Raw genomic sequence first — 11,339 nt, forward strand, 5'->3', positions numbered from 1 at the left:
AGATGCTTCAAAACATTATTTTACCCTGAACAGATGGAACAGGTAGCAACTCCACTTATTCCAAGCCCAGGGCTCTCCCTGCTTTAAAGTTTCATCTTTTTTTTTTTTTTTTGGTAGCGAAAGCACCAATGAACATAGATCACCACATATTTAAAATCAAACACTACGCAGGTTTAAACACATCCTTTAATGTTGGGTATTTGACTCCATCAAGTGACGTTTACCAAGAAACTGCACAAATTCTCTAGGCTGAGGGATAAAATTCATCATCTGAAGTGTCTTGAATTTTTCAGTGGTATTTTCGTCTCCGTTCATGTTCTGGAATTACATTAAAAAAATTACCTTTTCTATTTGGGTTAATTTAAAACAATACTTTTTTGGGGAAGCCTTTTCAATGATTGGAACATTCAAGGGTTTTAGTTGCCAAATATTTTCAACCAAGTCACAGATACAAGATGGAAAAATAAATTGATGTCCAATCTGGTCCAGTTTGCAGCACCTGCTTTAAAAGCATTAGCTTTTAAAGGATATAGGGTCAAAGTAGAGTTGGATGCAAAATGGCAAGCTGTCCAGATGGTAAATTCAGTTTAAGACAAATATGTCACCTAGCAAAGAGCACCTATCTATGTTAAAAGACCCACAGAAAGTATACTCACTAAGGTACTTGTAAGTGGCACAATAACTAAACAGGACGTAAGCAGCAAGGACCATAGAGACACCACCAATCCCGCTTTTCTTCACATTGATGTACTTATTGAAATACGCATCATAACCTGAGGACAAAAGTCAGTGTTTATCATAGAACAAACACTCCTACAATTAAAGTCTCATTCCACATTAAACACTAATGACAGCGGCTTTTGGAGATGAGGGATAAGCTTCAGACCAGTCATTCTTGAATGGTATCATTATTAGTATAGAGGAGAAAACAGATACATCATAAAATGGTAAATAACAAACAGCTGACATTTTAGTAAAGCTTTATGTCACATAATTACCTAGTGCTCCTTATGTGATATTTTCTAAACGTAAGCAAGGAATGTAAGCCATTTCCTAACAAGGGTGAAGTTTTGAAAGATACTTCATAACAGTCCAACAAGACCATTGGGATGTTGCTGCTATGGTGCCGTGCTTAAATTCAGAAGACTTGGATCTGAATCCTCCTGCCTCTTAGAATCACTGGATTTAAAATTAGAAAAGACTTAATTCTAATTTTATGGATGAGAAAAACAGGTCCAGAGCTGACAGTCACTTGCCCAAGACCACAGAACGATGATGGTGGAGAGAGCACTGCACGTGGAGTGGGAGAATCTGGATTTGAATCTTGGTTCTACTACTTACCACCTGTGTGTGGGCCTCAGTTTCCTTACCTGTAAAATGAGAATGTTGGACTTCCAGAACATTCTCTGAGTTTAGATGTTTTAAACAGGGAACCTCAGAAACCACAGTGGATTTCAGTGATGTATACTGGGACATGGTAATGTATTTTAAATATATAATTTCCATAGTCTTAGTTACAAGTTTTATCTAATCACAAAGTTTATAACTATACATTTAATTTTATATGCCTTGATTTTTTAAAAAGGTATATATTAATATGAGAAGTACTTACTTCTTTAGGGGAAAAAGCGAGGCTTGAAGCTTAAATTTGTTAAAAGCAAAAGGAAAAATTCCTTTAGAATTTCATAGGAAATTAATAATAGTTAAACTGAGTCAAAAGAAGAAATGAACTATCCACATAATTAACTTGCCTACCTGGGCAAATAAATTCTTAATTACTTAGATCCATATATGTAACCAAACTATAGTGTCTCTCCCTCCCCCCCCATATAAACTGTCTACTATATTCAGGTATATGTATTTAAAGATGTTCTCAAAATACAAACCTCTACGACAAGCTTTGACAATCCCACTAGGGGAAAAATCCCGCTTCATAATCCAGGCTGGTAGCTGATGCAGTTTGACATTGAGGAGTTTCTGTTCTTTAAGTGGTACTGAAAGTGGTGCTGACAAAAAGAAAAAAAAATTTTCTTAAAAAAACTCAAACTTGTTTAACAAACATTTTTAGCATTACAAGGTCCTCTAGCTTTCTGTCACTTAAATCAAGCACTTAATAGAAAAACTGCCCTTTTTATTAAACAATTAAATACAAAGTTCCATTAAGTCATGTGTCTCTCCAGAAGTGGGGAACCTGCAGCCTCCTGGATACACTGCCAAAGCTCATACAGTAAAACTAACCAGGGCAACACACTGACAAACTAAATCAAACTTCAGGTTAATCAGCTAACCCAGTGACCCCTGACTTGAAAAGCAGCAGATGTAAATTTGAAATGGGGTTTGGTATTACAGAAATGGTAAAACTTCACATTTTGCCTCATTTTCAATATTTTTCTTTAATTGGGAGAAGACAAGTTAACAGGAGTATTTTTTGCTAAGTGATTCTGAGCTTTCATTGATTTATGAAGCTTTTCAGTTTTTTTTAAACTTGTTCACAAAAGGATTAATTAGTTGAAGTACTATTTATAAAGTCAAAAACTTGGGTTGAAAGAAAAGGAAAAGTGACAGGAAAGATAGATATTTCAGTAAACTGTTTGATCTTACCCAAAAGAGAGAAAGGAAAAAAAAATCCAAATGTTTCAACTGTAACAAAAATCTCAGCTATATGTTTCCCTTAAGAAATGCAGTTTTCCACATAGCTGAGGTTTAACTCTTCAAGCAACATAATTACTGCTTGGAAAAAAATTAACCTTGGGAACATTATACACTCCCCCTATAATATATAAAACAAAATCTAACTTTTCCTCTAAGTCTCAGTTTGCTTATCTATAAATTGCAGCTAACATCTGTAGTATCTACACCAAAGCGATACTGTGAGGCTTAAGTGAGAAACCTATTTAAAGGATCTGCAAACCTTTAACTATTATACTTTGCTAGTTTTAATTCTAATCTACATCAGTAAGTTCATACTACTGAGAGGTAAGCCAATTAAAATACTGGAATTTTGGACTTAGAACTGGAAGGGACCTTAGAGACATCTAGTCCAATCCTTTCGTTTTTTCAGATGAGGAAGCTAAGGCTCAGAGAGGTGAAGTTACTTACTCAAACTCACTTATCTACAGAGAGCAGGCAACAAAACCAGTGTTTTTCCTACTATGCCATGCTGCCCAACAAAACTTTAGATAAATTATGATTAATTTTGGGGGATCTGATTAGTCTCTGAAAATTACCTAAAAATTCCATAAATTATGCCTTTCAGTTTTGTTGCTACTTCCGTATTTTTGTCCATTATTATGGTTTACTTTTGTTGCTGAAACTTGAACCTCAAGTTATATGAATGGAAATATTATTCAGAGTTCAGGATTCCCTCAATCTCACAGTAACCTTCAGGACAGTAACATGTAACATCTGCTGCCTTTGTTGCCAGTCACAAGCTGCTGAAGAGAGCTAGAGAAAATCAGCAAACAGTCCTGAGTGGATCCTCTACAAATTTACATAATTTTGACTGGGCACTCACTACAGCAAGGCAATACTTTCATACCCCAATCAATTGGTCATCCTATTTAACACAGCAGCTATTCCAAACTTTTCAGTCCTCCACAAGCCTCTCCCAACACCCTCTCAGTTGCCATATATTTCACTAAAAAAATTGAGGCTATTCACAGAATTCTCTTTCCTCCCCTTCAACTCACTATCACTCAGGATGTTTTCCCCAACTCAGTTACATAAAGAGGTGGTCCTCCTTGCCAAGGCCAACCCCATTATGGGCACTCTTGCTCTCATCCTATCTGGTCTTCTCCTGTATACTTCCCTCTATCATCTCCATTCTCACGAATCTTTAACCTCTTCCTATATACTAGGAAACACACACACCCAGATCTCTCTCATTCTTAAAAAACCCAGACTTGATCCCCCCCCCACTACCTATCATCTCTATTTCTCCTTTCCTTCATGGTTAAAATCCTTGAGAAAGTCCGCTATACTCGGTGTCATGGTCCACTTTCTCCCCTCTCACTTGAGTCTAAACCTCTACACTCTGACTTCTGATTTCATCATTCAACTGAAACTGCTCTCTCCAAAGTTACCAGATTTCTTAATTTTTCTTTTAAATTAAAAAAAAAACTAAAAAAATTTTAAGAGAAAAATATTTGGCTTTTTCTCAGTCTTCATCCTTCTCAACTTTTCTGTAACATCACATACTAATGATTTTCTTCACCTCCAGGATAAACCCTGCTCTCTAGGTTTTTTTACACTGCTCTCCCTTGGTCCTCCTACCTGTCTTCTACTACTCAGTATTCTTTGCTGGGTCTTCATCCATATATGTCCATTAACTGTGAGTGTACCTAAAAGTTATTATTTTCTTGACAACATTCCTTTTATCTCACATGATGTTGGGGAGAGTGTACAAAATATCTTAATAAAGTGATCAGAAAAATGAGCTGAGAATTACTTGGATATTAAATCAGGCTTTCTTTCCTGTCTGTGATCTCTCATTTGGGATCTTATCACCTCCCACAGGTTCAATTAGCATCTCTATGCTGACGATTCCTAGCTCTATAGATCCAAGCCAAACCTCCCTCCTGACCCCCAGTTCACATCACCAACTGCCTGCAGAATATCTTGAAATGGATGTCCCTTAGATATCTCAAACAGAACTCACTGTCTTTTCCCCCACCAATTCCTACTCCTTTCCTAAACTTCTCTATTACAGTATCAGAGATATATGATTCCATGTTTTTAACCCTAATTGATATCTTCCCTTCTTATCCTCATTGCACTGAATTTGTTTGTGCAAAAACTTTTCCACCTCATGTTATTAAATCTATTTAACTTCCCTTGCTTGGTTAAGAATTCTCCCCTGATCTAATTGTCTTCTAATTTTTAAAAATGGTGTGACCTTTTAATATTCAGATCATGTAGCTATTTTGACCTTACAATAACTTTGTATTTATAAAGATGACTAGAAGTCATTATTTAGAGAGGCTAAGTGACTTGCACACAATTAGCAAGTGTCAGAGGCAGGATTTAAACTCAGTTCTTCCTAACTCCAAGTCCCATATTTTATCTACTGAACCAGGCTACCTCTCTAAAGAAAGCATTTGCAAAGAGCTTGATGTATGTATGTACTACAAAAATTCTTTTTAGTTAGAAAAAATTATAAAACTTTTGCTAAACCTCATCTGCAGTGGCACGTGCACAATTTAATCTTAAAACAACATTTATTTTAAAAACAATTTAGGTAGGATGGGCAAGAAGACTACCAATAGGTCAAGTCCTGTTCTATACTGGCCATTTAAAATCTAAGTAATTCTAAGCCCATTTTCCTGACCACTTAATCCATTAGAATGGACGGTGAAGAATCCTAACAATTTTTTTTATTAAGGTATCTTGCATGCTCTCCCCAATATTATGAGAGATAAAAGGAATGTTGGCAAGAAAATAATTTTAAAATTTAATTCAACAAACATTTATTAAGAACCTACTATGAGGCACTGTGTTAGGTACTGGAAACAAAAAGATGGGAACCTTAACCTTATGAAGCTTACAGTTTAATGGAAGAGAAAGAGAAGACATACACTAATAAGTATGAATAAAAGGGAGGACAGTATGAGAACAAAGTAGACAGTGAAACATTTAAGGAAGGGGAGCTCACTTTTCACATATATGTAATCCTATAATCCAAAGGTAATAAATTCTAATGTTTCCTGAATCTAATGCAAAGAAATAGGAACAGATTTATTCACAGGGAAAGAAAGCACCTGACAGAGCAGCAGAGCTGCTCAAAGCTCAAATGCCACCACAAAATCTAAAGGAATTATACAAAGTTTTTGTTTGTATTGGAATTTTGTGACACTAAATATGGTCCCCAAAAGAAAGTTACTTAGCTGAAGCTTGTCTCTCATGTTCTAAATCCTCTGTAGTCTGGCTTCTGACCTCTTAATTCAAACTGCTCTCTCCAAAGTTATCAATGATTTCTTAATGGCCTAATCTAAGGGCCTTTTCTCAGTCTTCTACTTTCTTGATCTTTTCTGCAGCATCTGAAACTATCATCCACCTTCTCCTCTCAGTTATTCTCTAGTCCCTGAGTCTTCCTAACATTGCTTTCTCTTAGTTCTCCTAGTTGTCTGCTTAGTATCCTTTGCTGGACCTTCATCCATGTCATGTCCAGGCTCTGTGTCCTGTGCCCTCTTTTCTTTAATGTCTATACTCTCTCACTTGGGGGATCTCATCACCTCTCATGAATTCAATTAGGATTCTCAGATCTACAGATCCAGGCCAAACCCTCTTATGACCTTCAGTCTCACAACATCCCCAACTGCCTATCGGACATCTGGAAATGGATGTCTCTTAGATATATCAAATAGAACTCATTCCTGAACCCCCCCCATTTCTACCCTTTTCTCCCTGAATTTCACTATTATTGTCAATGAAATTGCTATCCTCCCAGTGACCAAGCCTTATAACTTGACTCTTCACTTGCATTCACCCCAGATATCAAATTTGTTGCCAAATTCTGAATAGCGGCATTTTCAGAGATATTTGATACAAAGCTTTTCTTCCAATCAATTGATCCCCTTCTTATCCCTAGTTATATTAACTTTGTTCTTGCAAAACCTTTAATTTGATTTTATCCAAATTATCTGTAAAGATCTAGGCGCCCATCATGAGCAGCCTATTGGACATTCTGAACTGAAATCCTGTCCTGTAGGCATCCCAAACTCAACCTGTCCAAAACAAAACTCATTATTTTTCCTTCTCAATCTACTCCTCATCTGAACTTCCCTACTACTTGTCAAGGGCACCACCATCCTTTCAAGGAACCCAGGCCCCCAATCTCAGTGTCATCCACAACTTCTTCCCCTCACACACCCCACACAGTCAATCTGTGGATAAATCTTGTTACTTTTACTCTCACAACATCTCTCACATGTCCACCAGTCTGGATAGACTCCCATCATCTCATGCCTGCACTACTATGATGGCTCATTAATTGTTCTTGCTGCCTCAAATATCTTCACATATCTGCCAAAACGCTTTTCTTAAAGTACAGGTTTATGTCACTCCCCACCCCCAATAAACTCCCTATTATATCCCTATTACTTCTAGTATCAAATAAAGTCTCTATTTGGCATTTAAAGTTCTTTGCAGCCTGGACTGTTTCTAGCTTTCTAGTGTTTTAACATATTACTCCTTCTCACATCCTCTATAGTCCAGCCATACTGGTCTACTTGCTGTTCCTCACAGATGATGTTTCATTTCCTTTCTGTCCCTTCATGCAGGCTGTCTCCAAGAACTGGGGCTCAGCTCAAGCAACATCTTGTGCAGTCGGCCTTTCCCAGTCCTCCAGACTCTAGTGCCTTCCCTCTATTTTTACCTTGCACATACCCAGATAAAGATTTGTTGTTCTCCCATTAGAATGTAAGCTACTTGAGGTCTTACCCCCAATGCTCAATGCTGTGCCTATCACACTTAATGCACTTAAATGATACTTATTGATGGAATGACTGCAATATTAATACGCAGTATTTATTCTAATTAGGGTCAACCAGCCATTACGGGGGGTTGAGGATGGACAGGGAAATAGCCCCTCAGCATGGATAACTACAACCACCCTTTTTTCCTTTTGTGACCATAGAAAGTTTAGAAAAACATGTTTCCCAATCATATAAAGTATGTATGTCTTATTAATTAGGCCATTTCTGTTCACTATGCTCAATCTGATTAAGTTCAACAAGCTAGTACTAAGTGACAGTCACTGTGCTTGGGATACAAATACAAAAATAAAATATCCAAGGAGCTTACTTTTTTTTTCTTTTTTACTAATATAATTGGCAAATGACCCTTGAGGTCCCTTCCACCTGAAGATCTATGATCTTTTATTCTCTTGTCTCATAGAATGTTGGAGATAGAGCTTAGAGATCACCTAGTCCAATCTCATTTTGCAGATGGGAAAAGTGAGGCCTACAGAGGAGAGGTAGTTGCCCAAAGACACATGGAGAGTAGCAGAATTAGAATTCTCTTGTGTGCCAGTGTAAAGCTTTTATGGGGTCTCTAATAAAAATGTTCTGGAAATAATTTTCTAATGAAGAGTTTCAAAATGCAGAATCACAGATTCTCAAGAATTGAAGGAACCTTAGTTGCCAACAAACCTAGTCCAAACTAAAGCAAAAACCTCTCTACAATATACTAGACAAGTGGTCATCTACTGCTGAATAGCTAGTTATTCTCTCTAGGTCAAATTTGTCTCTGCAACTTCAACTCATTAATCCTAGTTCTGTCCTATGAAGCAAAAAAGAACAAGTTTATTCCTTGCCACGTGAGAGCCTTTCAAATGCTTAAAGAGCATCATCCTAGCCCTACTCCTTCCAAACTTCCCTAAACCTCACCAGCTCATAGCACCGCAGCATGGTAGATTTAGAACTGGAAGGAACTTTAGAGATTATCTAGTTCAAATTCCCTCATTTTACATGTGATAAAATTGGGGCCTAGATAATTTAAGTTTGTGGCTCCCCTATTAGCTACAGGATCAAATATAACCCTTCACAATCTGGCCCCTTCCTTCCTTTCCAATTTCCTTACATCCTACTCCCCTCCTAGGATGCAGTGACACCAGCCTCCTTGCTCATCCTTACACTCTATCTTCAGACTGCATTTTCACTGGCTGACCCCCCATGCAAAGAATTCCCTTCCCCCACCCTCTGTCTCAACCTTCTGGTTTCCTGCCTTCAAGTCCCAACTATAATCCCAACCTTACTAAGAAGCCTTTTCCAATCCTTTCCTTTTGAAATTACCTTCCTTACAGGACAGGTAGGTGTCTCAGTGAATAAAGCATCTGGCCTGGAGTCAGAAAGATTGCTCTTTCTGAGTTCAAATCAGGTCTGAAATACTTACTAGCCGTGTGACTCCGGGCAAGTCACTTCACTCTGTTTGCCTCAGTTTCCTCATCTGTAAAATGAGCTGAAGAAGGAAATGGCAAACCACACCAGTATCTTTGCCAAGAAAATCCCAAATGGGGTCAGGAAGAGTTTTAGGACATGACTGAACAACACCACCTCTCTTACACTGTATATATTTTTGTACGCTCATTGTTATTGGATGTTTTCTTCCCCATTAGATTATGAACTGAGGACAGGAGAGGTTTTTTTTTTAAACTTTCTTTGTATTCTCCAGAATTTGGCACAGTGCCTCGATAGATTATAAACTGACAGTTTTTTTTTCTAAAATCTTTCTTTGTATTCTCCATAACTTAGCACAGTGCCCAGAACATAACAGACCCTTAACAAATGCCTAATGACTTGACTCAGCTCAAGGTCACACAAGCAGTTGAGTGTCAAGACCCCACGTCCTCTGGTGCCACCTTCAAATCACTTGATCCGTCAATCAAGGAACATTTATTAAATATTTTCTACGTGCTAAGGGCTGAATATACAAATAAAAGCAAAAGAATCCCCGCTCTCAAGGAGCTCACAATCTAATAGAGCAAACAATACGCAAACATGGTAGACACAGGACAGACTGGGGATGATCAGCAGTGGGGAGGCACTGCGCACTAAGGGGGATCGGGGGAGGCTTCTCGAATAAGATGAGATTCTAGCTGGCTCTTGAAGCCAGGGGTCCAGGAAGTGACGATAACGAGGGAACCCATTCCGGGCATGGAGGGTCCAGGGTCTGGAGGGGGAGTGTTTGGTCTCTCTCCGCAGGACATGACTGGGCCTTTCACCGCGGCCCGGGCGCTCTGCGGCCGGTCAGTGGGCAGTGGCACTGACATCCTCCGCGGGGTGCTCAGCCGGGTCCGGCCGCCCCGGCCTCCCTCCACCCTTCAGGGCCCCCGTTCCCCCGCCCCTCCTCCTGCGTCGCCTCAAACAGAGCAAGGGCTCCCGGAGGCCTCCGGGCCCGCTCAGCCCGGGCCCCCGGCGACTCCGCGGCTCGCCCAGGCTCCGGGCCGGACCCCTGCAGGCCTCGGCCGAGTCCTTGAGCAGAGGGCAGCGGCGGCCGTCGGGCCCTCCTTCCCTCGCGTACCCCCCACGACCTTCCGCACCCCTCCGCCGGCTGAGCCGGGGCCTCCCGCCAACCCCCGCCTCAGGCCTCGGCTGCCCCGGCCGGGCGCCTCCTCCCGACCCCCGGGCTCGATCACTCACACACGGACGACATCTTGCCACCTTGGAGTGCGACAAATCTAGGACGCTGCGCGAGGGCTGCTGGGAAAGAGGACCGGCAGCAAACTGGGAAGAGCAGAGGCTCACGGGAGGCAGGTCAAGGATATAGGAGCGGGGGTGGGGTTGGCGAGGACGCCATGATGGGAAGAGAAAGCACTGTCGCTATGGGGCGGAGTTAAGAAAGCTCAGCAGAATGTGAGCCTTTTGTTGAAATGAAAAAAAGCACGCCTTTATTAAGTAAGTGGTTTATCCCCACACGCCTGTTTTGATCTTCACTACAACCTCCTGAGGAAGTTGCTATTATTATTCACGTTTTACAGTTGAGGAAACTGGTATTCACATTTTATGAGGAAACTGAGGTTTAAGTGACTTGCCCAGGGTCACGCAGCTAGTAAGTGGCTGAGGCTGGATTTGAACTCAGGTCTTCCCAAGCAGATAGGTGGCATACTGGATAGAATGCCAGGCCTGGAGTAAGGAAATTCAAATCTGGCCTCAGACACTTACTAGCCATGTGACTCGGGGCAAGTCACTTCACCCTGTTTGCCTCACTTTCCTCATCTGTAAAATGAGCTGGAGAAGGAAATGGCAAACTATTCCAGTATCTTTGCAAGAAAACCCCAAATGGGGTCTCAAAGAATGGGACACAGTGAACAACAACTTTCTGACTCCAAGGCCACTGCTGGGGGAAAAGTTTACAGCCCCATAATCATAGGTCCAGAGCTGGAAGGAACCCCCCAAAATCATCTAGACCAGGGATTCTTTTTAAAAATGTTATGTTTTTGAAAATTTCTTTTAACATTTAAAACTTTTGACTTCTACATTCTCTCGCTCCTTCCCTACCCCACCCATTGAAAGCAATCAATGTGATACTCATTATGCAAGTGAAATAATGCAAAACATATTTCAATGTTAGCTATGTTGGAAAAAAAAAGCAAGAAAAAGTGGGGAAAAAAGCCTCCCTCTGCACTCAGAATTCCTCAGTTCTCTCTATAGGTGGAGAGCATTTTTCATCATGACAGACCAGGGATCCTTGACTTTTTGTGTGCGGTGACCCCCTTTGACAGTCTGGTGAAGCCTGAGGACCTTTTTTCTCAAGAATTTTTTTATATGCACAAAAGGAAAGACATAGGGTTACCAAGGAGACCAATTTTTTTAAAACCAAAATGCAGTTATCAGAATATTGAA

General features: G+C 40.2%; 1 protein-coding gene across 1 annotated transcript; it reads right to left on the reverse strand.

The window, feature by feature from the left end:
- Positions 1 to 168: 168 nt before the first annotated feature.
- Positions 169 to 10,245, reverse strand: ATP5MF (ATP synthase membrane subunit f). The gene is made up of 4 exons (XM_021008546.2): positions 10,137 to 10,245; positions 1,887 to 2,006; positions 657 to 773; positions 169 to 318 (listed from the first exon to the last, which is right to left on the reverse strand). The coding sequence occupies exons 1-4, from the start codon at positions 10,147 to 10,149 to the stop codon at positions 290 to 292; spliced, it is 279 nt and encodes a 92-aa protein (XP_020864205.1). The 5' UTR covers positions 10,150 to 10,245; the 3' UTR covers positions 169 to 289.
- Between the last annotated feature and the right edge of the window lie 1,094 nt (positions 10,246 to 11,339).

The sequence above is a fragment of the Phascolarctos cinereus genome, unplaced genomic scaffold (genome assembly GCF_003287225.1).
Source record: "Phascolarctos cinereus isolate Bilbo 61053 unplaced genomic scaffold, phaCin_HiC Scaffold_4;HRSCAF=312, whole genome shotgun sequence".
NCBI lineage: Eukaryota > Metazoa > Chordata > Mammalia > Diprotodontia > Phascolarctidae > Phascolarctos > Phascolarctos cinereus.

Bases quoted from the DNA above. Each gene is read 5' to 3' on its own strand.
- ATP5MF (XM_021008546.2), bottom strand. The intron at 774-1,886 runs GTTTGTATTTTG...TTTTGTCCTCAG, and splicing joins TGTCAAAGCTTGTCGTAGAG to GTTATGATGCGTATTTCAAT. The intron at 319-656 runs GTGAGTATACTT...ATGTAATTCCAG, and splicing joins TGCCACTTACAAGTACCTTA to AACATGAACGGAGACGAAAA.